The 25294-nt window shown below is 51.0% G+C and overlaps 10 protein-coding genes across 10 annotated transcripts; 5 read left to right on the top strand and 5 right to left on the bottom strand.

Moving 5' to 3' along the window:
- Positions 1-198: 198 nt before the first annotated feature.
- On the top strand, positions 199-1821 carry Pdw03_0189 (Amino acid transporter, transmembrane; the record flags this gene model as incomplete). The annotated part of the gene is made up of 5 exons (XM_014681901.1): positions 199-353; positions 410-423; positions 504-908; positions 968-1326; positions 1390-1821. 5 exons carry the CDS (start codon positions 199-201, stop codon positions 1819-1821), a joined length of 1365 nt encoding a protein of 454 aa, XP_014537387.1.
- Positions 1822-5315: 3494 nt separating this feature from the next.
- Pdw03_0188 (Isoamyl alcohol oxidase, putative) lies at positions 5316-7099 on the bottom strand (the record flags this gene model as incomplete). Its single annotated transcript, XM_014681900.1, has 3 exons — positions 5316-6558; positions 6608-6808; positions 6864-7099. The coding sequence occupies 3 exons, from the start codon at positions 7097-7099 to the stop codon at positions 5316-5318; spliced, it is 1680 nt and encodes a 559-aa protein (XP_014537386.1).
- A 1149-nt stretch (positions 7100-8248) lies between these two features.
- Pdw03_0187 (alpha-galactosidase) lies at positions 8249-9493 on the top strand (the record flags this gene model as incomplete). Its single annotated transcript, XM_014681899.1, has 3 exons — positions 8249-8395; positions 8451-8947; positions 9007-9493. The coding sequence occupies 3 exons, from the start codon at positions 8249-8251 to the stop codon at positions 9491-9493; spliced, it is 1131 nt and encodes a 376-aa protein (XP_014537385.1).
- Positions 9494-10891: 1398 nt separating this feature from the next.
- Pdw03_0186 (Reverse transcriptase, putative) lies at positions 10892-12718 on the bottom strand (the record flags this gene model as incomplete). Its single annotated transcript, XM_066099532.1, has 1 exon — positions 10892-12718. The coding sequence occupies one exon, from the start codon at positions 12716-12718 to the stop codon at positions 10892-10894; it is 1827 nt and encodes a 608-aa protein (XP_065957259.1).
- A 2366-nt stretch (positions 12719-15084) lies between these two features.
- Pdw03_0185 (Reverse transcriptase, putative) lies at positions 15085-16898 on the bottom strand (the record flags this gene model as incomplete). The annotated part of the gene is made up of 2 exons (XM_066099531.1): positions 15085-16824; positions 16887-16898. 2 exons carry the CDS (start codon positions 16896-16898, stop codon positions 15085-15087), a joined length of 1752 nt encoding a protein of 583 aa, XP_065957258.1.
- Positions 16899-17528: 630 nt separating this feature from the next.
- Positions 17529-17804, bottom strand: Pdw03_0184 (uncharacterized protein; the record flags this gene model as incomplete). The annotated part of the gene is made up of 1 exon (XM_066099530.1): positions 17529-17804. The coding sequence occupies one exon, from the start codon at positions 17802-17804 to the stop codon at positions 17529-17531; it is 276 nt and encodes a 91-aa protein (XP_065957257.1).
- Positions 17805-18515: 711 nt separating this feature from the next.
- Positions 18516-19740, bottom strand: Pdw03_0183 (Biotin synthase; the record flags this gene model as incomplete). The annotated part of the gene is made up of 2 exons (XM_014681897.1): positions 18516-19478; positions 19537-19740. The coding sequence occupies 2 exons, from the start codon at positions 19738-19740 to the stop codon at positions 18516-18518; spliced, it is 1167 nt and encodes a 388-aa protein (XP_014537383.1).
- Positions 19741-21157: 1417 nt separating this feature from the next.
- Positions 21158-21698, top strand: Pdw03_0182 (Glutathione S-transferase, N-terminal; the record flags this gene model as incomplete). Its single annotated transcript, XM_066099529.1, has 3 exons — positions 21158-21190; positions 21437-21463; positions 21525-21698. The coding sequence occupies 3 exons, from the start codon at positions 21158-21160 to the stop codon at positions 21696-21698; spliced, it is 234 nt and encodes a 77-aa protein (XP_065957256.1).
- A 90-nt stretch (positions 21699-21788) lies between these two features.
- Positions 21789-22319, top strand: Pdw03_0181 (Glutathione S-transferase, C-terminal; the record flags this gene model as incomplete). Its single annotated transcript, XM_066099528.1, has 3 exons — positions 21789-21806; positions 21863-22189; positions 22254-22319. 3 exons carry the CDS (start codon positions 21789-21791, stop codon positions 22317-22319), a joined length of 411 nt encoding a protein of 136 aa, XP_065957255.1.
- A 938-nt stretch (positions 22320-23257) lies between these two features.
- On the top strand, positions 23258-24875 carry Pdw03_0180 (Tannase/feruloyl esterase; the record flags this gene model as incomplete). Its single annotated transcript, XM_014681896.1, has 2 exons — positions 23258-23579; positions 23638-24875. The coding sequence occupies 2 exons, from the start codon at positions 23258-23260 to the stop codon at positions 24873-24875; spliced, it is 1560 nt and encodes a 519-aa protein (XP_014537382.1).
- Positions 24876-25294: the final 419 nt, after the last annotated feature.

The raw sequence follows: 25294 nt of genomic DNA, 5'->3' as shown, positions 1-25294 counted from the left end.
GATCCGGGCCCCAGAATTCTGCCAACTTTCCATACAAGTTAAGCCGGGGTTGTCTCGGTTGACGATGAGGAAAGCTCCACATCTTGGCTAGAGATTTTTTTTTTCCTTTGCTCATAGAAGTGGCTCAGTTCTCCTCTTCCTTTCTTTTCTCTATTCCCGTTTTGACTCCTTCCCTGTCGGTCTATACGCGTCGACATCATGGCTCGCGATGTAGTGACAGCCTACCAGGAGCCGACTGACTCGGAGTCGGGATATAATGAAAAGAAAGTGTTGGAGGATCAGAGCCCACAGTATCAGGATGCCTTTGGAGATGAGGAGGGTGCCGAGGTTAAGTATAAAACTATGAAGTGGTGGTAAGTTCACACAACGAAGGAACCTCCCAGAGAGTATGGGGCTAATCCGGCGATAGGCAAACGGGAATGTGTAAGTGCTAGCACACGCGCAGGCTCGCGGCTATTGATCAGTTGATCAGTTGTCATGGACCCATTCTGACCACAATCTAGTCATGATCGCCGAATCCGTCTCTCTGGGTGTCTTGTCCCTACCCAAGACCCTCGCCCAGCTAGGCCTCGCCCCAGCTCTCGTCCTCATCATCGGACTGGGCATTCTCGCGACCTATACCGGATACACGATCCACCAATTCCGCGCTCGATACCCCCATATCCAGAACTTGGCCGACGCTGGCGAGGTCCTGTTCGGTGCTTTCGGACGCGAGCTGTTCGGCCTCGGACAGCTGCTCTTTTCGATTTTCATCATGGGTTCTCACATCCTGACTTTCAGTGTTATGATGAATACCGTCACCAACCACGGAACTTGTACAATGGTTTTCACAGCTGTCGGATTCGCCATCTGTTTTGTCTGTTCTCTGCCCCGTACCATGAAGAACATGACCTACATCTCGTGCATGTGTATGTACCTCCGAACTCCGCCGGGAACCGGAAGAATCATCGCTGATTATCATCTACAGCTTTCGCTAGTATCGTGACGGCTGTCATCGTCACCATGGTTGCAGTCGGTGTGCAGAACCAGGGTGGTCAGAACCTCAAGGCGACGATCGACACCGATCTGGTCCAGGCCTTTAGCGCTGTCACCAACATCGTCTTTGCTTACTGCGCCCACGTGGCTTTCTTCGGGTTGATTGCTGAGATGGAGCAACCTCAGGATTTCCCCAAGGCTCTGGTCATGCTGCAGACCTTTGAAATTATCTTCTACACCGTCGCCGCAGTCGTGATCTACTACTATGTTGGCCAGGAAGTTACATCCCCCGCCCTTGGGTCCGCGGGTCCTGTTCTGAAGAAGGTTGCTTACGGAATTGCCATCCCAACTGTACGTGGTCTTGTCAATCTTTCCCCCCTTCGATCCCATCTTCGGCTGCTGACGCTCGCACAGATTATCGGAGCTGGTGTCGTCAACGGCCACATCGGTCTGAAGTATATCTACGTCCGCCTGTTCCGCGGCACGGACCGCATGCAGAAGCGTGACTTGATTGCCGTTGGCTCCTGGGTCGGCATTGGCCTTGCTTGCTGGGTTATTGCTTGGATCATTGCCGATGCCATTCCCGTCTTCAGTGATTTGCTGAGTCTGATCAGTTCGCTGTTCGCTAGTTGGTTCAGTTACGGTCTTGGTGGTGTGTACTGGTTGCACATCAACAAGGGCAAGTGGTTCTCTTCGCCCCGCAAGATTGCACTGACTATTTTGAACGTGTGCATTATCCTGATTGGTGGTTGCATGTGTGGTCTTGGTCTTTACGTTTCCGGCAAAGCCATTCATGACGACTCCTCCAACAACAGCTTCTCGTGCGCTAGTAATGCCGTGGTTTAAGCTTGTTGTTTGTGTATTTAATGCTTTGATGTTATACCATGTTGCTGGCCGATATTGTTTGATTTGGTTCTACCGGCTCCTGCACTCCTATATTCCGTATTGGGCTATTTTCATCAGCGCATCGTTGTTTTTAGTGCACGAAGCTTTGAAGACAATCTCTTTTAGAGCTTTGGGTGAAAAGGCAGATGCCCCTCCGCCCGATGCGGTGGAGCCACAGGGGCTTCTGCGGCATCGACGGCGGCTAGCCTAGGCGAACGCGCGGCTCTCTTCCAGAAGCGCCCTATCCCTGGGGGAAATGCAAGCGAGGAGATTGCACTACGCTCTCGCGGAGTGAATGGGCCTCTTATCGACGAAACTCTCGTAGTGAACCCCGGACGGCGACTTGGTTGGCATCCAACTGCTCCGTGGCGAAGAGAACACGACAATATTTCTGAACTGTACGGTCTCAACACGGTCACTGCAAACCCGACCATGGTCCTGATTGATGCCCGCCCGCTGACATCGATCATGTCCTTATGTTGGCTCTATCATACGTGGAGTTACGCTCTCCACTCCCCGGACTATGCTTTCAGTCACCAATGGTCGGTAAAATGATGTGATAGGCTTCGTGCGTCTTGTATATTAGACCAATCCTTTTGACATCGGTGGGGACACACAAAGAATAAGGGCGCGAGAATTTTACGCTGATCCAGAGCAATCGGACCTGCAAACTAAACGTCCAAGTGAGCAAGTCCCATTGCAATTATCGAATACTAAACCGCCAACAACGTCTTGGACGATGATAAATCGGATAAATTGCTGGAAGCTTGCAGATCAAAAGCCCTTCCCCACTTTCTCTTGTTGTGGAGACGGCCATCAAACCACCTTGGACCATGACGGTTGTCTCGGAATTTCCAAAAATGGCCTTTTCTGAGACGCCGAATTGATCCCAATGGACGAGGCCACGTAGTTGACCTTTGGTTGATTAGCACCGTGATTGGGGTATTCCACACGATCCTTCGGGACAATGCGGGGTGCTCCCAGATGAAGGGGCTTTTTGTTGACACAACCATGTGATCCGTCTCAACGCGAAGGCCCCAGAGGACTCCGAACGATTCTCATCACCTCGTTGATTTGCTCCGGCATATATTTCATTAGGCGAAATAGGTGTACCTAGTAAAAAGACGTAAGAAGACTTCGAAGATGGTGAACAGAGGGGATAAAAGAGATCTAGAAATGGTGGAAATTCAAACCTGGTTGACTCGATTCATGCGATCTTAATACAGTCTTCGTCGTATATCCATCCTCACGGGCTACGTGGGAAAGGCTCTGCCTGTTGACAATCATTTTGGTTACAGTACAGCTGAAGAGTAGATGGGGAAGGTCCTTAGTGTGTCTTAGCATGTAGATGAGCCATGATCTGTGTCCGTTGTGTCCGTTTTATACTACTTGACCATTTGACACGCCATGCGTGGAATCTGCTTCATTTCTATTCGCTAATTCCACAATTGCAATTCGACTGTAGATCAGACCAACCAGAAAGTGCTCGGATGATTCCCCTGGGAGCTTCCCAATGCCCGGGTTGAATAGGACATCTCAAGTATAAGTTGTCTGTTTCTGTCGACCGAACTATTCATTGACTCCGTCCATCCTCCCACCTTCCTTCGAAAATTCGAACAGGTCCTAAATTAATCGAAATTTCTTCTACGCAAATGCCGTGGTAGGAGACAAACCCTCTCCTAGAATGTATTGCTAATAGCGCCGAGACCAGTAGATGCCTTGGTCGCATTGAAGATGTTTGAAAAGTTGGGCGAGGCGATCACCTCGGTCGTAACACTTATACCAGCAGTCCTATAATTGACTCATGCGTAGTGAGTTGGTGCAAAAATACCAGAATCATAACCGAACCAAAGGCTACCCGTTACAGCAAATGTTGCCAGGCATATTGCGGAGAATTTACCCACGGTGATCAATGAATTAGATCGACGTTGAAGAGGCTATGGAATCAATGGTCTTTAAAATTGTGATGTTTTATACATCCTGGTAAGTGTCGCTATTAAATTAGCAGAGCCGGACGGCTAAAAAGGGTACATTAAAAGACATCACACTTGAACTTAGATCGTTCGTTCCTAGTGGGATTGAGGGTCCGAGCACTTAGAGCATAGAGAAGGTAAGGGCCAAAGACTTATTGGATACGCTGGTAGTTTGGCAGTCATATAGACCTCACTAGATAGCTTTTTCGGTGCCCAGAGGGGTTCCCCAAGGCCCGCCAGCAACTCATGATCGAGGATTTATGTGTGGATGCTCAAACCAATCTTTTTTGATTGATTTGTATCAGGTATGGTGACATCTATACAGACCAGCATTGGGATCTCTCCAATAAGCCCCTGCAAGTCTAGGACAAGTGAGATAGTGAGGGACGATAGGGTGTACGTGCACATGTTCGATCTATTGAAGCCGAGAACGAGAAGTGCTACCGTACTTTGAATACCTTGATTCCTCAAGGCCAAAGCAAGCCGGATAAAGAGCAAAATAAAGGACAGGGATGACAACACCCGACTCGACCGCTTTAAGCCTGTCAGTTAGCTAAAAGCCAGTGTTGTAATCTCGGAATGATGAGAGGCGGCCTCTCTCAGACGGCCACCAGCTGGTATCTTATTTCTAAGTTCCAGGGCAGATCAACCGGAGAAAGAAATCATTGGAACAATGTCTTTGACCTGTATTGCTAGCATGTTGACAGTGGTGTCCATGTGCTCATTTTTGGTAGTGAAACCAACTAGTCCGATCACTGCTGCGACGCCAGGTGCCTTTCTGCAGCCAAGGACCAAATGTGGTTATGTGGGCATACGCAATAACATTGCCGACCAATCATCCATCAGATCAGGAAGGAGAGAAACAAGCTCTGACAAGGCATTCCGAGAGGCGCTCTCACTTGTGTGATACTTGCCAGCTACTTAGAAGGAAAGGCTCCCTTTCACAACATTTTGTGGAACGGGTTGTTTCTTCACAACAAGCTCCATCACCACTCCATATGGACCCCCGCCCCAACCACCAACGGCTCAAAGGAGATCTTTATGATACACACTCCGCGTTATGAGAAATTGGTCATCGGGGGTGACCGCCGTGAGTGGATATACTTGATCAGGCAAAGCCTCGCCACCTCGAGACTAGTGTCTCTTGTCCAGTAACAGGTCTTCTCAACTTGGGCGACAACGCAATTTGAATCATTGATATTACAAGCTGGTACCAAATTCGGTAAGTTCTGGGTGCTCGTTCCGGATGGACCGTCTCCATCTATTGAAGTCAGCCATCTTAAACTGGGCGTTGAACTCAGAACCCTTCGTTCGGATTGACAGATAGCACTGAGAAAAGCCGTTTTCCGTCAACGCATGCTCATGATCTAATCAAATTAGATAATATATACATCATTAAAAAAACTAAGCCAGGAATGGTGTATCGTTATCTTACATCACGACGTGAAATTTAATCTACTCCAGCCTTAAGCTCGAGCAAGCTTAAGCGCGACACATCCGCCCCGACTCAGACACAGACCAGACATCACTGCCAACAGCCTTGAGGGCATAGAAAAGCGAGGATGGATCCCACTTGCGCTTGACAGCGAGCAGACGGGGATAGTTGCTTCCGAAGAAGGTCTGCTTCCAGTTCGGCTGGCGGAAATCAGCTTCATTCTGGTAACAACCGCTGTCGGGCGTGACAGCTTCGAGCTGAGGCACGTATTCGGTCGTCATCTTGTGTTGCTCCGCAAGCATCTTGGACCAAGGTGCAGTCTCATTCCAGGGGGTGCCGATTTGCATCGTCACTGCTGCGTTGCGCAGGGCTGGGAATACAGCGTTCGAGACATTGCCCGGGGCTGAGACGTTCATTCCGACTCCAACAGCGACTACACCCGCCTGAGTGAGGTTGCGCAATGCCGAAGCCATGCCGCTGGGGTTCTGCTCCAGGATCTGGCGGGGGATCAGACGACCGCCGTACTGGTAGGAGCTCACGGCGAGGTTGCCCCAGGGAAGAGGGCCCATGTACTTGTTGTAGTGATCATAGTACGTGGCGTGCTGGCTGAAGCTAGCTTGGTACTGAATGTGAAGTTTGGTAAGTTCCGAGGTGAAGGGTGCGAGGATCGCTTGAACATCATCAGCGGTCTGATTGTAGGCTGTGATGGGGTTGATGAGGAAGATGCTCGAGGTCATCTGGTAGATGACAGTGACACCCCGGTCGACCATGGCGGGCAAAAGCGAGTGGAACTTCGAAACGGCCTCGTAGAAGGTATCGGTGGTGATGTTGGCCGCAGTGAACTCTAGAGAAGCACCGGCAATGGGCGCGTCTTTGTGTGCCTGGACCACCACTGACATCACAACACCGTAGTTGCCGGCACCACCACCGCTCAGTGCCCAGAAGAGATCGGCATTCTCGGAGCGCGAGGCTGTGACCAAATTTCCAGCAGCGGTAACAACCTCGAACTCCAAGGTGTTATCGGCCCCAAGACCGAAGTTGGTGCTGAGAGCGGAGTGGCCGCCGCCTTGGGTGTACCCACCTGCGAGACCGACCGTAGGGCACTCCCCCGTGACAACGACGAGGCCCTTGGCAGATGCGGCCTCGAGGATCTGGTAACCAACCACCCCGGCACCGATCTTGAATGCAGGACCCTGGTAGGTCGGGCCAGACCAGTCCGTGTACTCGATATCACTCAAGTGGTGAGTCCACACGGAGAGGGCACCAGCACCGGTTGAACGGCCGAGATAACTATGACAGATTAGCTTTGATCTGTAGAAAGACTGTTGCGGCGACTGACTCATGGCCGGTATTCCGGATAACGAAGCGGATATTGTGCTCACGGGCAAAGTTCACCGCCGCAATAACCTGATCGCTGGAAGAGACATTCACGGCGTAGTTCACGTAATTACCGAGGCGGCATGGCTGGGACTTGGCGGTAAATGGGTCACAAGTTTGGTTGGCAAAGTACGTCTGCATGACCGACGAAGAGGAGTCCAAACTGGCGGGCGATTAGCGATGTCGATTAGGTCATTTGCAACCCAAGTACCACTTACTGGGGCTCGGGGGTGGTCCAGCTCTTCTTGAGCACCGCGCAGGCGACAGCATCGTAGTTGGGTTCATGACAGGGGCTCCCAATTGGTATGGTCGCAACAAGACGACCACCAACTGTGCCGTTCAGGGAGGCCCAAACCGACGGCGCAGGCCAACAGCTATCACTGGGCAAACAGTGACAGTCCAATGCAAGGGCCGGCGCAGCAAGAGTCACGAGGGAAGCCAATGTCCACTTCATGGTGGAGGATCTGGATGGGATAAGGTTGTCGAAGAATGGAGGCGCAGGTGCCGATCCCTGTCCTTTATTTACATCGATTTCACCTTTCTCGAGAGCACATGGATCCCCAACTTCGGAGATGTTCCCTAGTCCGTCTAGTTCGATTCATTGTGAATAACGTTTTTTACCGTGGTGGAGCCGAGACGTTCCCTACTCCATTCCCACCAACGTTATACGGAGTCCTCCGTCGTGATGCCTGGATTGAGGAATGGTCGAAGGCAGGTACCTGACTAGTCAGCCGCGCGCGATCGACTGCAGATGTGATCTACACTCAGAGCTTCACTTGCCCTGTGATTGTGATTGTTCCAGGCATCTCACAATGTTCCATCTCAATCTTATCTCGGCTCGCGGCGGAAGCCCCCGGACCAGCTGAGAAAAGCCGAGAGATCCAATTTCCCCAGTGTAACCTGAATGAAATTCATCCAATCGGCGGGTTAGGTTCAGCGCCACTACGCCCCGCAAACCGTATTCCACTTCAAGTGCTTACATCCATATACATCAGCAACACGCCTTTTAATGTTGGATGCTTTGGTGGCTTGGAACTGGCATCCAAACGTGTTCAGGGATCAGGGGCCATAGGAAACCATTGCTCGGGACCAGATTCAAGTGTATTGTGTTTTTTGATAGGACGGAGGAGACAGGACACGAACAGCTCCATAGTCTCGACCAACCAAGGGGGTAGGATATTCCCCCCCCCCGGTGACTTGGGACAGAACCATTTTCACCACGAAACCTTGGAAGGTGCTTGAGTTGCAAAGTAGAAATGATCGTTGGAATCAAAACGGATGGAGAACGGAGGTAAGTTTGCTCCATCCAACTGCATTGACCAATCTATGGCTAAAACCATTGATCATCGTCGAGGGTTAGACTTTCGGGGCAGAGCACGACATAGGCAGCACCCGCGATGAATCCAATTCACCAAGGTTCCAGAAATGAAGGTTGTCCGGGGTTGATGCCCGAGGCCACCCGTGGGTTTGGCAAACTCTTTCTTCTTCCGGACTTATTTATACTCGGTGACTTTTCCGACTGCGCATTTACATACATAGGAGGGACCGCCGGACTGACAATGCTATCAAGGTAGATCAAGGTAGACCTGTTTGGATCTCAATCATGTCAGAACCGAATCTTGGCCCGGCCCTAGAGAAGGGGGTTTGGGCCGCGGTTGTCATTGCCGCGGTGATCGTCGTGTTGCGCGTTTTCGGTAAAGTCAAGATCAATCGAGTTCGTATCGATGATGGCCTGATGATTTTCGCTGAGGTAGATCCCCCTGACGAGTTAATGGATCGCCTTGACTGACTTCAACGGGTGCTAGATTCTGGCAATCGTCTCAACAACGTTGTTGACCCTGTCGGTGAAACACGGGTTCGGCAAGGATCTCGATGACATAGCATCAAATGACAAGCAAAAGGTCTTGAAGATCACTGCAATCCAAGTGCCAATCGTCACCATCAGCACCACCATCGCCCGGTCCGCATTTATTCTCTACATCCTGCCCCTCCTCGGAACCAACAAGTACTACCAGGCCGCGCTGTGGGCTGTTTTGGCGATTCAATTCTCGGGGAATGTTGTGTCGGCCGTGCTGCCACTTAGCATCTGTCGCAACGCGGCCGCTTTATGGAATCCCGAAGTCGCCATTACGACGACCTGCGGTGATTCGCAAGCGGTGATAAAATTCGCCTACTACTCCAATACCTTCAACTCGGCCACCGATCTGTTTTTGGCCGTCTTCCCCACCGTGGTATTCTGGAACTTGAACTTGAAAGTCAGCATCAAGATTGGTTTGATCAGCCTGCTGAGCTTGGGTATCGTGTGAGTCCCTCCACTTCAAAATGGATAGCCCTAACATACGCTAAAATCCAGTGCTACAGTGCAATGATCGCATCCATCATCAAAACAACCAAACTAGAGTCCGTCCCCAGCATCACGAATACCGGAGCCGGCGGCGGTATCGAACTGATCCGCTGGGGATACATCGAAAACATCATTATCATCATCACCTCCTCAATCCCCTGCATCCGCCCCTTGATCATCTCCTCCGTGCGGAAGATCTCCAGCGGCAAATACTCCCATTCCTATGAACTCAGCATGCCCTTTGGGCGCAAATCGGGTGGTGTCCCCAATGAAACGAACCACTCACGCCGCATGCGCAGGTTCAAGTCGGATGTCGAGAATAATAGCGTCGATCGCATTCTGGATCATAACCAGAGTGTGCATACTAGCACCTCGATAGGCGGGCCACCAGATTCTCCTACTTTCTCGACTCCCGGGATCACAAAGCAGGTGGACATTTCGGTGATTTCAGATACTCGGAAGCCTGCGAAAGAGCATGTGAGGGATCTGTCATTAGGGGGTTAATTTATCTTTAGGTTGTTCTAGAACCAACCCTTTAATTTGATCACCACGTGGTCACAACGATGTAAAACCCAAAAAAAAAAAAAAAAAAGGAAGAGAACGTTTTAATCGAACCCTTGGCACTTGGAGAGTTTGCTAAGCCTACTTGTAGGTAAAACTGGCCCCACACTAAACCATGCTCTCGACCTAAAAGGGAAATACGTCCACTCGACGGATATGCCATACTCCGTAGACCCGAAGCAGACTTTCGGTTTTTCTTGCCCAACATGGTCGCGCGTACTCCGTACAAACAGTGGCCCATCTCGCTCCATTTGACTTCTGTCATTGGATCCAAATTCTGACTCGGAATGCTTGGTCAGCCACCTACTCCGTAGATTGAATTTCTTTCCTCGGACAAATCCCTACTGGCGAGTGGTAGTATCGAGAGCCATTTTCCTATGGTCGTCACATCGTGATAGTCTCGCTCTCTGAGAAAAAAAAACAAAAATCCAAAACTTGAAAAACGCCGCCGGGGCCACAGAGTCAAAAACGTCAGTGGGCTGTAGAATGTTCCACGCGGACACAAATGGCCAGTTGGAGCCAAGACGATGAAGGTGGAATTGAAGAAGATGAAGAGAGAGCCCCCATGAAGACAGGCTTAGAGAGGATGGTTTGGTAGTGGGAGTGGAAGGGTAGGACGAAGAGAACGGAAGAGAAAGCAGACAGAACACAGGATCGATGGGTTTAATGGCCTCTCAGATTACTTCCAGTGTACCCTGAACTTGGGGTTCAAATCCTTGCTATAATGCATTAAAGAGCGAGATATACACAAGACAAATAAACAATGTGAGTATCCTACCATTCCAGTTTGCCATTCCAGTTTGCCATCATTCACACGACAAACAACCACCTCACCCCTAAAAGTGAAGGCATGCTCGCCGTGTTCTTCTCATCCAAATTTCTCTCTCTAGACTCCATGCGCTCCATGCAAAGTCCCCCAAACCCAGATGATGATGATGATGATGATGATGATGAATTCATTGACCCGATTTAGCTCGCTTTACATACATGCTGCTATGCGGGGGTTGCGTCCCAGAGCCCGCTCCCGACGATAAATGGTGGTGCATTCCCAGTATGCAGATCCACCCTGTGAGCAGGACTCGATTTCTCGAGGTCCTGCCACCTGAAAAGTAAGGCCACAAACCGGCCGGCGTAATGCAAACAAGACAAAAGAAATGTAAAGAAAGTCAATCCATCTGCCCGGTGTAGATGGTTTCCCGTAGTCCCCGCGGGCGCAGAGTGTCCCCTTCTTTCTCTGCAATGCACCTTCCACTTCTTCACTTCTCTACCTCCACTTCTTCATCCAGCTCCCCGAGTCACCGAGTCCCTGTATCCCCAGGACTGCCAGGTCTACTTGCTGCATCACTCCGGCAGGTCGAACACGAATAGGTTCGGGTCATGGCGCCATGCTTCTTCGTCTTCATCGGCAGCGTGCGTTGTTCTCCATGTGCGTTGGTGTGAGGTGACCTCGGCGGACCTGGCGCCCGGCCACTGTGATGTGTTCCCTGTTTCTCCAACATTCGCAGTGTCTTGGGTTGGTTTCGGTTTTGAATCCTCCTCCCCCTGCTCCTTACCCATGGCGACCGAGTCCACTGACTGAAACTGTCCCAAGAGTCCCGATGCGATCATGAACTTCGCCACGATCGGCGCTGCCTTCACTTCTGTCAACATTGCTTGTTCTCCAAGCGTTGTCGACACCCCCTCCATAAACAATTCCTCCACCATCTCCGACCGCAGTTCCTTCAGAAGCGGGCACTCCAGCAAGACATGCTTCACACTCTGGTTTCCCAGGTCACATTGACAGCGCGGTGAGTCGCTTCGCTTGATTTTGGACAGATATTCAGCAAGTCCGATGATACCTGTGCGGAGTTGGATCAAAACTGATGTTGTCGCTTTCCGCAGGCCCTTCCAATAAGTCAAATTTGACTTGCTTGGCACCTCGATCATCCTCCTCGTCCTCCTCGCTGTCCTCTTTGATCCTCCCTTTGTCCATGCCTTCTCCCACGCGATCGTCGATTCTCGCTTCACACTCTTGCTCGCTGCGGCGGCAAGCCGGATAGATCGGTTGTGGTTGACATTGGTGTTGACATTGGTGTTGTCATTGGTGTTGGCATTGGTGTTGGCATTGGCATTGGTATCATGAATGTTGGTCTCGGTGGTGGTAGCTGCTTCTTTTGCATACATGTCTGCAGCCTCATTCCCCGGAATGCCTTCATGTGCGGGGACCCAGCGTAGTTCCACCTGGATTTTATCATTGCACCATTCCAACAGCCGGAGACATCCTTCAAGATATACCTGGCCAGATGGCATTCGTGGGTTTTGGATGGCTCTGAGCGTCGCCTGGTTATCTGTAAAGATGACCACTCCACTCTTAGCCAGACAGTCCCGCCATTCGTTGTCATCATTGAACCTTTCTTTGATGACTTCCAATGCCATCTCGATAGCACGTAGCTCGGCAGCGTACACAGTGGCGTCGTCGTCGGTCCCCATATTACACAGCCTGGCTTCATTCCGCCTGTATGGGTATGCCGGGTACACTGCGGCCCCAATGCCGCCTTGATACCCGCTCCCATCGGTATAGAGCCTTGCTGGTGCATAGAGTTGTTCGGTGGTTCGCTTGTGTGTGTTTATTGCTCGCTCTCTCTCCTCAATGTATACCCTTGGTGGCTTGGTCCATGGTGCCTGGATGTATGCCTTCCTGCTCTCCCAAGTACTCGCCAATGGCCCCAAGGGTGTAGTGAGGCAGCCACCCTTCTTCCAGGTTTGGGCCTCCATCGGTGTATACCCCCCCCTTTGCTTTTGCATGTGTCCTCTCTCCACTAGCATTGTTTTCGGCACTGCGTATGCCGGGCCTGTACGTATACGAATAGCAGCCAACTGGACTAGCCGGTCAAGCTGCTGCTGCATAGGTAGCAAATGCAGTTCAATATCCAGTGCCTCCCTAGCAGTTGTTTTGAAGGCACCGCTCATTAAACAGGCTGCCCTTGACTGGATGTTTGCAAATTGTTTCACGTAGCTTCGTTCTCTTAGTGTGCTGGTCAGCGGTGAGTGCCAGGCAGCTGCTCCGAAGAGCATCTGTGGGATCATCACTGCTTGGTAGATAGCACGCATAGCGGAGAGAGATGCTCCCCATGTGGAGCCAGTCAGTCCTCTTAGTGCTTGTAAACTGACGCCGGCCTTAGCAAGCATTTGCTGCCGGTGGTGCTGGAAAGTTAACCCTGGGTCTAGCCAGACCCCGAGGTACCGCTCCGCTGTTGTGGTGGCCTGTACTGTGGTGCCCTGCAGTACTAGTGGTGTGTGCTCTTCCCCCCCAGATTCCGGGTTAACGAAGTGGATAAGGGCATACTTCTTAGGATCGAACACCGAGGCATGCCTAGCTGCCCAGGCGTCGGCATATTGGCATGCCTTTTGCAGCTTTGAGATGGTTTCATGCTCATCCTTCCCGATGACAATGAAGGCAACGTCGTCTACCCATCCACTTGTCTTCACACCCTCACAGCCCTCTACCAGATCTGCATTGTAGATTAGGTAAAGGATTGGAGAGAGAGGTGACCCCTGTGGGATACCAGTTGGTGTTGGGATACTCTCTGACACCCCTTCTGGTATACGGATTCTAGTACTTCGGGATGTAAGGAATGCTTTCACCCAAGGTGCGAGCTGACCGAGTCCCCTTTTGCGGAGGTTGTAGAGTAACCTTTCGTGAGAAACGTTATCGTACGCTCCGGATACATCAAGTAGTAGCATGCTTGCTATCTTGCCTTTCCCCCAAGCTCTTCGTATCCGGCCGATGATCGACTGGATAGCATGGTCGACTGAGATTCCCTTCCTCCCGCCGAAATGGGTATCCGGAAGCAATTTGTATGTTTCCACTGCGTAGCTAATTCGTCGGGCAACCACTGCCTCGAGGAACTTGCCGAGTGTATTAAGAAGCGCAACTGGCCGGTATGACTTCGCAAGCTGGTAGTCACGCTTACCAGCCTTACGTAGTACCACTGTAATCGATTTCTGGAAGTGTGTTGGGTTGGTACCAAGCCGTATGCACGCGTTGTAAATTCGAGAGATGGTGTCGAGTACTGTCGGTATCTCAATAAGCTTATGCCATAGGGAGTTCGGAAGGCCGTCCTCTCCTGGCGCTTTGTCTGGTGGCGATGCTTTGACTGCCTGTTTGATCTCTTGGTGTGTGATCTCTGGGAAGCGGATTGGCCCTCGATTGATCTCCGTCGGATCATGGTTGATCACCTTCGAATCGATGTCAGAGAGATCTGCCGGTGGCGGTACTGGGAAGAAAGCTTGCTGGAAAGCAGCTGCTTTCTCTTCGACTGTCTCGGCTAGTCCCCCTGGTATCTTGATTGACGGCGTGACCCCCTGGTCATATGCCCCCTGCCGATTTCTTGCCCATTTGCTCATCCTCCACATACCGCCAGGACCCTCGATAACCTCCTGTACCTTACGGCGGTGGTATCGACGGAGCGCGATCTTGATCAGCCGGGTCTTCCGGTTTCGTGCTGCTTTGTATAGCTCTTTGTCGTAAGGGTCCCCTGTCCGTTCGTGTCGACGGCGGAGCTGTCGAACTTCTTTGACTGCTTCCTGACACTCTGGTGTGAAGCTGGGATTTGCCCACTGCGAAGGGATCGCCCATGGTGTAGAGATATCGACTGCGTCGTTGATGATTTGGATGAATGCTTGGCACTCAGCCTCCACATCGTCGGCTGTTGTGAGGTTTTGGGGGTTGGTGGTGGTATTGGTGGTGGTGGTATTATTCGTGTTGGTGGTGGTGTTGGTGAGTTGTCGCTCGATGAATTCTATCAGCTTCTTGTCGTCTGTGGCCTTCCAGTTTCTCCTCTTTGGTGGTTCGTATGGCGGGGTACCGATGTCGATTGTTGTCACTACTGGGTAGTGATCCGACCCATGATCGGTACCGACCTGGCATTCAACCACCCTCTCTGCTAGTGTGTTACTGACAAAGGTGAGATCTAGGACCGATGCCTGCTCGTTTCTTCGCCATGTCGGTGATCCAGTCTCTGTCGTCAGTGACAGATTATGAATCCCCGCGATATCTAAAAGTCTCTCTGCTGCTGCGGTCGCTTTCGCTTTGGAACCTATTCCACTCCACGTTGGGTGGTGTAGGTTCATGTCCCCGATCAGGATATGTTCTGCGTATGGTCTCTGGGCAAGCTCTCTATTGAGCTTTTCCACCGTTTCACCATCGTCGTTGTTATATATGTTATGCATAAAGAGGTCTGTCCACCCATCTAGATGGTTCCTCCGCAGTTTCAGCAGCTGGTATCCTTTCGACACCGTCTTGCATGACCAGGAACCTGGATCGATCCGTTTCGACACGAACAGACAGACCCTGGCTCGTTCACCTTCCAACTCCTTCGGGAAGACTAGTTGGTGGGTGGCCTTGTTTGGGTAGTGGGTTGTTGTTGATTGAGAGTTGATCCAGGGTTCCTGAACCGCAATCACATCCGCTTTCTGGACTGCTTTGTCTGACAGAAATGAGGCCATGACTGGATGGGCGTTGTGTGCATTGTATTGAATTATTTGGAAGTAATTCATTGAGATGTGGTGGTGTTGTTGGTGTCTGTTCCTGGATCATCACTGTGCTCCGACGCATCATGGAACTCCTCTTCCGCATCTTCGTCGATTTCAGCAACTTTGTGTCGTACCAGTTGGTATCGCCGAGTCGTTCGGGGTTGTTCATCCATAACGTAGTCCTCCGCCATATCATCAGCTGGTGCTGTCATCCTCCTCTTCTTATATGACGTCTGGAGCTGTTTCTCCGGATCTGTCATGAACTGCATAGTCTCTTGGTTCTGTGACCTCAAAGAGCGAGCCGACTGGCTTACTGCTGAGGCAGTTTCAGCGAGCTCCTCTGGTATGATAGGTAGATCGTCATCCTCCGACGTTCTCGATCTAGTTCGCATCACATGGCTGGGCTCCTTTCTTCGTTGGGGCTTCTCCACCCCAACCTTTGTATACATCCTCCGAATTTCTTTTGTCGGATGCGATGCGTTCTCTGTCGGATGAGGTGCGTTCTCTGTCGGATGCGATGCGATCACCGTCCGATTCGATGTAGGTGCTGCCCGATATATCGTCGTGCGCTGTGCAGTTTGCTGCGGCGCGTGGATTGGGGTATCGAGTCCCTGTTGGGACTGGGAGGTAGTGGTACTACCCTTCGTAGTCTCCCTTTGCCGGAAGTGGAGTGGCACACGATGGAATAGAGGGCTGTTAGCCAGTGCTAGTCTTGCCCCTTCTTTCGCTGCTGTTCTTACTTCGCATGCGTCGCTCGTTGGCCTATGGCCTCCGCCACAATTGGCGCATTTCACTTCGACGTCCCCTTGCTTAGCACACTCCCAGGTCGGGTGTTGCTTCGCACAGTGGCCGCACTGGTATTCGTTTAGACACTGTGAGTGTACATGTCCTGGTTTCTGACATTTCAGGCATAATTTCGAACGGCCTTCTCGGCAGAAGCGGGTAGTCTGGTGCACTTGGTGCTGCCAGAGCGTACCCTGCGTGATCGCCTGGTTTGCAACCACCGGGTCGGTGAATTCAATGATGATAGAGCCTTCACGACGCTTGCCAGGTTTTACTAGCCAGCCAAGGTGGAGGATTTCAACCTGGGTATCACCCCATGAGTGGCTGTTTTGGCGTACCAGCTCCTTCGCCATCCCCGCCATCGACTCCTGTGTCAACAGCATCGTCTTCGTATCGATACCGCGCGCTACTACCCCCCATGTCGGCTTCCTAACATGTGCTGCTGGGCCGAATGATTTCAACCAGCCGTCAGCATGCTTTCGTAGCAACTCCGCACCGGAAGCGCTATTCGCCGTCATCTTCACATCCCCAGAGGGGAGAACCTTCGCCGCTAAGAAGTGGCAGCCACCACCAAGGGGGGCACTGGCTTTCCTCCGGGCGGCTTGCTCCCGTGTCCTCTCAGCCTGCTCGACGATCTCCCTTGGTGTCCGCCGGCGGAGGGTTTCGCGGGTGTCGCTGTCACGAATCTTGACGATAATCTCTCGATCTTCGCGGAGCTCAGCTGGCGAAACTCCGATCGAGGATGATCCATTGCTTGTCGGGAGAGATGGGGGGGGGCCGGAGCCGGTCCCTTGTCCCCATTTCTGGAGCCGTGCCCAGAAGGCTGCCGAGTCGTTCGAATTGCTTGTTTGTGTGGACGGTGTCGTTGCTGTTGCTTTGATCGCCGTCGTAGCTTTTTCGATGCTATCCATACGCTGGTCGAGTCGGTTGAGTGCCTGTTGCACCTTTTCCATGACCTGAACCTGCGGTTTGTCCCCCTTCAGGGAGTTCAGTGCGTATTGCTCGACGGATTTCACAAAGTTGATAATATATATCTCACCTCTTCCGTCATTTTCCATTGTGTTCAGCACCTCTCTAGCACTCTGAGCGAGCTCCTCCATGGTACTAAAGTGGTTCCGTGGTTTCTTGGGGGGTGCCTTTGAAAACTCTGTTTCAGGGGGCGAATTTGGTTTTCTTCCACCACCGGCGACAGCCATCCTTCAATTCCTATAAAATAGGATCAAAAGATAGAGCCGGAAGTTAGAAAGAATTTGAACTAATTTTGAGAGCCTGTAGGCCCTTGGTTGGCGAGATAGAACAAAAATTGAATCTGGGCAAAAAGAGTTGTTTTTTTTAACCCAGACCCCACAGGTTGGTCTGCCTACCATGGTTACAACTCTTCCACCAACACGTCCAATGATACAAATCATCGTCCTCGAAGATCGTATCTGCACTAGAAAAATCTGTAGCGGCCAGATTAGCGTCGACGGTGCCCCCAAGTGCATCCATAGTTCACTTGGGCCAAAGACCTCCGCAAGCGCAACCGGTTCAGGACAAATTCACCACTCGAAGAACCCCCTCCCCCTCGGCAATCCAACCAGTTTCACACTAAGTATGTCATCCCTGGCACGCTGAATAAATACATCGAAGAATTCCTACTTGTGGTCCGCGTATGCGGCGAGCAGCGGGTTCGGGTGTTTGGTCAGATGGCGTGCTCGACGGCAATATCCATTAAATGGCCCATGTCATGCACCGGCCAGTTAGAATCAGTAGAATCAGAACGCGAAGAAGAGGCCGTATCGACCGATTTCGACCGGAAGCCAGGTTCAGCACATCTGCCAGGGAAGAGGGAGGACAGGGTAGAAGAGTACCCAGCGGTGGAGATACCACTGGGAATGTATGGCACGTGCATCGAATCCTTAGACCGTGAGTTAGAATCCATGATAGATTCTTGGCTTTTGATGTTGGGGCCATCCATTATGGCGATGATCAATGTTTTTATGGCATTCACAGGAGGGCATTGGTCGTCGTCAACACCCATGTAGACTCTCCAAAAAAGGTGGCGTTGGGGAGGGTGGGCAAACCTCGAATTCGGGAATTAAAGAGAGTTAATGGGGATCATCATGGAAACGATGAGGGAAACCATGGGGATCCGATGTCAAGATTATCTCGGTCGAATCAGCGAACAGGATGTAGGTTAAGATGTTGGGGTCGACCCCGTGCGCTCGGCATGAGCTTCGTGATTTGAGCGTTTCACTGTGAAGAGTGGAGTACCAATCGATTTCGATTGGCTCTGTCTTCACTGAAGTCATCAAGGTCCGAGACAATGGGACGCGGGGCAAATCCCGGGGAACGTGTTGATTGTCCAACATGGATTCGCAGATATGGTACGAACCTTGTGGATATTTGGCATTGAGTCCACCTTCCCTGAAGTTGGTGGCCTCGATAATCTGTGAAAGCTGGATTCTCCTATCTGGGTGCCGATGGGGGTTCACCTTATCAGTGGAAGGGGGCGATTGACCAGATACATTATTACATCGCCCTGGCTCGATGGACACCTCTATGACTAGGAGTAAGTGTGGAACTCATGGAACTCTCATTAAGCTGTATCATTGAAAATGGTGTTTTGCAGGATCATTTCGATCCCAACTGTTGACGCAATTTTGTGGAGGCAAACATAACTACAAGTCTAAGCGCTCGCTGCGACCGGCGTAGAAGTAACCTCGGCGTTCACAGGAGGTGGAGTAGCCGTGGCATCAACCTGGAGCGCAGGCTTCTCAAAACTCTTCATGGGGTAGTATCCCCAGCGTTCGAACATGACCCGGTCCTCATCCCAGCCATTGCAGTCGGTAGTGAGCATCTTCTCACCAGTGAAGACAGCGTTGGCGCCGGCTTGGAAACAGGCAATCTGCTGCTCTTCCGAGAGCGCGATACGACCGGCAGCCAAGCGGACGATGGTACTGGGCATGACAATACGGGCAGTGGCGACGGTGCGCAGCAGGCGGTCGAAGGGGATCATCTTGCGGTCGCCCAGCGGAGTTCCGGGGATGGGAACGAGAGCATTGACGGGGAAGGACTCGGGGTGGGCGGGCAGGCTGGAAACGGTGTGCAGGAGACCAATGCGGTCGGCGTCAGTCTCACCCAGCCCGAGGATGCCGCCAGAGCAGACGTTGATGCCGGCATCGCGCACGTGCGAGAGCGTCTTGAGGCGCTCATCGTAGGAGCGAGTGGTGATGATGGTGGGGTAGAATTCACGCGAGGTATCAAGGTTGTGGTTGTATGCGGTCAGGCCGGCCTCCTTCAGCTCCTTGGCCTGTTGTTCGTCGATCATGCCTAGGGTCACACAGACCTCCATATTCATCTCGCGGATTCCGGTGATCATCTGCTTTACGTTCTTGAGACTGGTCTTGCGGCCCCGCATGTCGCGCCAAGCGGCGCCCATGCAGAACCGAGTGCTGCCATTGGCCTTGGCATTGCGAGCCTTGGCGAGGACCTCGTCGACGGGGCTCATTTTAGTGGCCTTCAGACCTGTATCGTGTTTAGATGATTGGGCGCAGTACGAGCAATCTTCGCTGCATCCGCCGGTCTTGATATTCATGAGGGTGCACATCTGGATAGCTGCGGGGTCATGAAAGCGACGGTGGACAGAGGCCTAGAGGGTCAATTTAGCCGAAGGTCGACATTGGGCCTTTTTGCTTAGTTTCACTCACTGCCGCATATGTGAGTTGGCTCAATGGCGTTTCGTAGATCTGCTTGACCTCATCTCGGGTCCAGTTGGTCCGGGGAGCGGTAGCGCCCGTGGCATCGGTTAGGGTGAGGGGGATGCTGGACAATGAAGCAGTACTGGGTGAGCCCTGGACAGTGCCGTAGCACCGTACTAACGTTCGAGACAAGGAGCGAACGGGGAGCGACATGATGATGGGGTGAGGAGAGAAGGTAGAGGAGAGGGTATAGCAGGATGACTCGAGAGAGGGGTAGAGGTCCCCCGTGATTCACCGGGACAATCGTGTGGAGAAGAAATGCAGTCAGCTTATTGGAGTAGGAGGTTGCAGGGGAAGTTCAATTGATAATTGGCTTCTTCGGAGAGGGGACCTGGTTGAAAACTCCGTTGAGTCCCAACATGTGAATTTGCCGATTGGAATCGACTCGACTCTCATTTGTCCTCCCCCGCCTTTGCTAAATTCCACCTTTTTCAGGTTAAAGCACATCTAAGCACAGACTAGCTGAAATTAAAACGACATCAACCAGATAAGACGTGCAATTGTCTTCCAATCCAAGATTTACACAACCCAAGTCATGGCCCAAGCAAAAAGAGACGTCGAAAGGAACCCCCCCCCCCCGTGTGAAAAACACTCCTATCAATGGCCACCGAATGCATAATTTAAAACTTGGAGCGGACTTTTTGAACCCGTTTTCACATTTCCTGCGGTCGCAAAGTTGAGTGGGATCAAATTGAGCAATACTGATCCCATCTTGGAGGACGACAAGATGATGGGGATGTATCCCTCACGAGGCCCGGTTTGAACCAACATGCAGTTACGAATTTCTGTTGGGGGGATATTTTTTGGGATCGGGCAGAGGGGAATCAATCATGTCTGCTTGGTTGATTTGATTCTCTGATTTAGTCGCAAAATGAAGCAAACGATAGTTAGTTACGTTACATCAACAGGCTGCCTGGGTTGTCAGGCATGAAAATCTGAGCTTGTTGCCAATGACAAGGCCACTCCTTTCGAAGACAGAAACGAGAAGCAAGCGGAAGCGATAGAACAGAATGAGGCCAAGGCAGTCTAGAAGATATGAGCTCTGCTTACCAGCTAGTCTAGCTCTACACGACGTGAGAAACCATCACAGGCTTTTCAATCTTGCAAGTGTTGCTATGCATTCACCCCCACTTGACAGTCACACGATGTGGTGAAAGATAGGTACAAGAAACAAGGGAATGCTGAAGATTCGTGATGGATACAGGAAATAGAGAGCAAAGACAGGCTATAAAGTTGAAGGAATCTACGACTACTTCTCTAGAGAAATTACCTAAGAAGACAACCTATAACTAACCAACTAACTAGGTCGCATACTTGATAGGGTAGGAGTTACTTCCTCCCCCCCCCCCCCCGTACCATCAACCCAGATACCTATGTAGAGACCTATTGTCGACCTAAGAAACAGTCCCCTTAGGCTATAATTCAGAGACCATGGTTTTGGATGTGGCCTAGTGGAAAAATGGCTAATTTTTTTCCCACGCCCGTAGCACAAGGCTGTCTACAAAGTGGCCGCTTCAAAGATCCTAAGACTAAGTCCTAAGAGGCGCTGTTCGACACAACTCAACCAACTATGATAGCGTTTATGTTAATTAAATGGCACTCAGTACACGAGTTTAAGAAGTTTTACATATACATCACTGAGGTTGCTTCGTAGGGTGGGGTTGTGTTTGTATAGTAGTTCGGCCCAGATGACAAATGGTCTCACTGTGTGCGTGCATATTTAAACAGATCATCTTTTTAGTGAGCTTTCCTTTCACCCAATTCTTAGAGTCCGTGAAACTGTGAAATCGCTGTCAAACAGAAGTCCTGCTCCTTGGAGTTACTGGCGAGATGGGCGCTTCCATAATAGATCGGTCTTTGGGAGTCTGGCACCTTTGTGAGTTACAATAACCTTCTACAAGTTCCTACGACTGATGGTCTTTCTTTTCCTTTCATAGGATATTGAAATCCTAGTGCGGCCAGCGTCTGTGAATAAACCATCGGTCCAAAAGATTCAAGAGCAAGACATCAAGATCTGGTGCATAGATCTCAACGAATCGAGCGATCTCATATTTGCGTTCTCTAGTATTGATGTTCTTATCAACGCCACTGGCCCCCAGGACGTAATTTAGCAAAATAAGCTACTTCAAGCTCCAAAGTTGGCCGGTATCAAGCGAATAGTTCCATGCGCTTTCATTCCGGTCGCACCCCCACACGGCGCTATGTTGCTTCGTGACGAGGTAGGCACAGTGGAAACTTATGAGTGCGACATGAGTTCAACTGATCAAGCAAACAGAAAAAAGAACTTTACAGCGATATCAGATTCCTTGGTGTTCCTTATACTATTACAAACGTCGGTGATTGGTCTCGAATTTCCGTTCCTGTCGTCCCATCCGGCAGAGTGGATTATACATCGGTGTTCCTAAACGATCCTATCCATGGTGATGGCATAGCCCCCAATCTTCTAACCGACCTAGGTGATATCGGCCGATTTGTCGCGCATATAATATGCGAAGGTCGAACTCTGAACATCTATGTCTACACATTTGGGGATGTTTTGAACGAGAGCGAAATTTATCAAAATGCCGAAGAACTCTCTGGAGAGAAACCCGAAGCGACTCCGGTATGCTGACTCCCTCTAAACATGTAATTCTTGGCTAAGGAAGTTTTGTAAACTGGACGCTCAGATGTCAACCGAACAGATCGAAGATGGCGTTGCACAAGCTAAAGCTGCCTTCTCTCAGGATCCTTAGGATCCAGTGAAGCGTATTTCCCTTTATTACGCCTAATCTTAGCATGGTAAATATGTACACGCGGATGTCCGAGCCAGCTTATGCTAACCGATTTGAGTTATCTCAATGCCAGAAGCCTCTATCCAGAGTAGACACCTACTTCCGGTCGAGAAGTCTTTGCAGAGGCACTCGCGGGGAAGGTGAACAAGGTGTACGCTAGTTCAGAGGTCTACCTTGGTCCATTGGCCTCTCGGTTTACTGTCACATTCACAGAAAGAACAACTGAGATTGAATCCTAAATGGATTTTATTTCCTAAATCGGGCTGTGTGCCTAAATTTCGAAAAGTTGCAACCTGGTCCACAAAACTAAATTGCCAAGCATGCTTTGGCCATCGTGATGCTGGGTAGGTGCTCGAGCTATGATCGTTCTCGGTGTGTGAAAAGAATTCCTCGGCAGGACAACTCCTATACTGTTAGCTGATTGCCTATCTCCTCCGTATAGAATTCCCGGAAGGCGGAAGTCTCTCAGACAGCGGGAGAGCGGAAATTAGAATGCTTTGCCCAAGGTTGGGAACCTTGGAACTGCCAAGATTGAAGTCTCCTTACTCTTCGCGAGTAATGAAACTCTTTCTTCCTGTGCATGCCCTAAGAAAAGTTCATGTTTGGCCTGGTCGGCCGTCGGAGCCGATACCCGCATTCTTCACCGCGAAGAAAGCACACGACATTTCGTCAGATACATCCCGAAGATCCCCCATTTGGGATAGTGTTCACGCCCCGTCGAACTCTCCCCGAAACCCTCAATGGCGGTGACGTTATGCTATGAGCTGATGTGGGAGAGCAGTGGAGTAGGGGAGTGAATATAAATATTCGATTCCCTGGTCACAACCCTACATGATTAGGCAAGTCCGTTGCAAATCCAAGATTTGAATTTTAAAAAAAAACGTGGCCTATACTGCAACATGGGTTTCGCTGGCATTTGCCTTGCTGTCGTGACAGCAGTATCCGCTGTACATGCGAGACATGTTCCGCAACAATCATCTGCCTGTAATGGTCTCCTCGGCACGGATCTTAGCCCGGGTCATACCGTGTCTGATGCAGCAGTCTTTCCATCTGGCAGCTTGAACTCTTCGGGTATCATCAACGCATTCACCCTCTGCCGAGTTCGAGGAACCGTCAGTTATGATACAGACGATACACCCATCCTCAACGGCCCGAACACTCTCACCTGGGAGTTATATCTGCCAGTAGCCTCTGACTATAATCACCGATTTATCGTCGTCGGTAAGAATTTCCTGACACCCGAAGCAAAGATTGCTAGACTAATATCATGGACTGACAGGAAACGGTGGATATGCCGGTAACATCGATGAGGCGTCGATGATGACCCAACTCAATCATGGATACGCAGTTGCCGCGGGTGACAGTGGTCATTCCCTCGCTGCCAGCGGAAACGGTACATACGCCTCGTTCTTAGCCAACAAGGGAGAAGTGAACGCCTGGATCCACAACTCCATTGCAATGGTTACCAAGGTCACTCGAGCCTTGGCCACTGAATACTACACCAAGTGCCCTGAATTCAGCTACTACCACGGATGTTCAACCGGGGGTGCACAGGGGTATTCACTCGCCCAGTTTCACCCAGAACTGTTTGATGGGATCTACGCCGGAAGCCCGGGAAATTGGTACAGCCATCTAATTCTCAGTTTCCTTTGGGCCGGACAGAAAACACAAGGAAGCGGATTCATGAATCAGGACGTCTTGAACTTTGTCACCGATCGCGTTCTTTCTGCATGCGATTCTCTCGATGGGGTCGTCGACGGACTGATTGAGAATCCACTGGTCTGTGATTTCAAGATCACTCAACTTGAATGTCCTTCCGATCGTAGTCCAACAACTGCCAGCGGGGAAGTGGTGTGTCTCACTTCGGACCAAGTTGCAGCAGCCCAAGCGATGTACGCCGGACCTAAGAACACTGTCACTGGTGAAGAGGTCTACCCGGGAATGGACTTGGGCTCAGAAAACGGTTGGCTGAGTCTGGAGACGACTTTGTATAAGAGCTATTCCGAGCTCATCCTGAAGGAGCTCGTCTTTGGGGATCTGACCTATAACATCTCCAACTTCAACTGGGGCTCTGATGTTTCCAGAGTCGACCAGACCGCATCACCTGTGATCACTGCAACCTCCCCAGACCTTTCCAACTTCCGGAACCGAGGAGGCAAGTTGATTACCACGCAGGGCTGGGCAGATCAGTACAACGCAGGTCTTTGGCCCATCCAACACCTTCATCAGATTGAAGCCGCTATGGGTAGGGCTAATGTTGCCGATTTCATGGAGGTTTTCATGGTCCCCGGAGGTGGACATTGCGGGGCGAACCCTGCATATTCCCACGTGCCAGGGAAATACCAGGTTCTGGATGTCCTGGTGCCGTGGGTAGAGCAAGGCATCCGTCCGACTGAGATGTTGAGCACAACTCCCCCTGACGGAACCAATACTACCCGCAAACTTTGCCCATGGCCGGAAAATGCGCGATACACGCAGGGTGACATCGATGATTGGACGTCTTACATTTGCGTCTAGCTGCACAGCCTTTTTTTTTTCTAAAAAAAAATTGTTTAATAACCTGGAACAAGGATAGTCGGCCGCTGAAGTGCCCTGGCAAGGTCTTTTCTGGTAGTCGTATTCAACACATTTTCCATGTCTTTCATAAATCGTTCTCCTTGTGTCCGCATTGTAGATAAAACATAGGTGAAAATGGCTTTTGAACGTACAAGTTGGCGTTTCTAGGCGCAACCAGTGATTCTCAATAATCGTAGCCATTGTAAAATTCTCCTTTCACCACTGACCATGCCAAGCGCCCAAGACACACACCGCTGTGTATATTAAGCGCTTGGCACGGTTACTGGGTGGATTCGGACGAAGTCGTACGTTATGGGTCTCATCTCCGTGTCGGGCCAAGACATCCGACACATCGGACTGGGGCCCCGAAGAGCAGTCAG

This window comes from Penicillium digitatum, chromosome 4 (assembly GCF_016767815.1).
Source record: "Penicillium digitatum chromosome 4, complete sequence".
Lineage (NCBI taxonomy): Eukaryota > Fungi > Ascomycota > Eurotiomycetes > Eurotiales > Aspergillaceae > Penicillium > Penicillium digitatum.
Note: the sequence above shows the minus strand (reverse complement) of the source record. Positions and strands in the feature narration are given on the sequence as shown.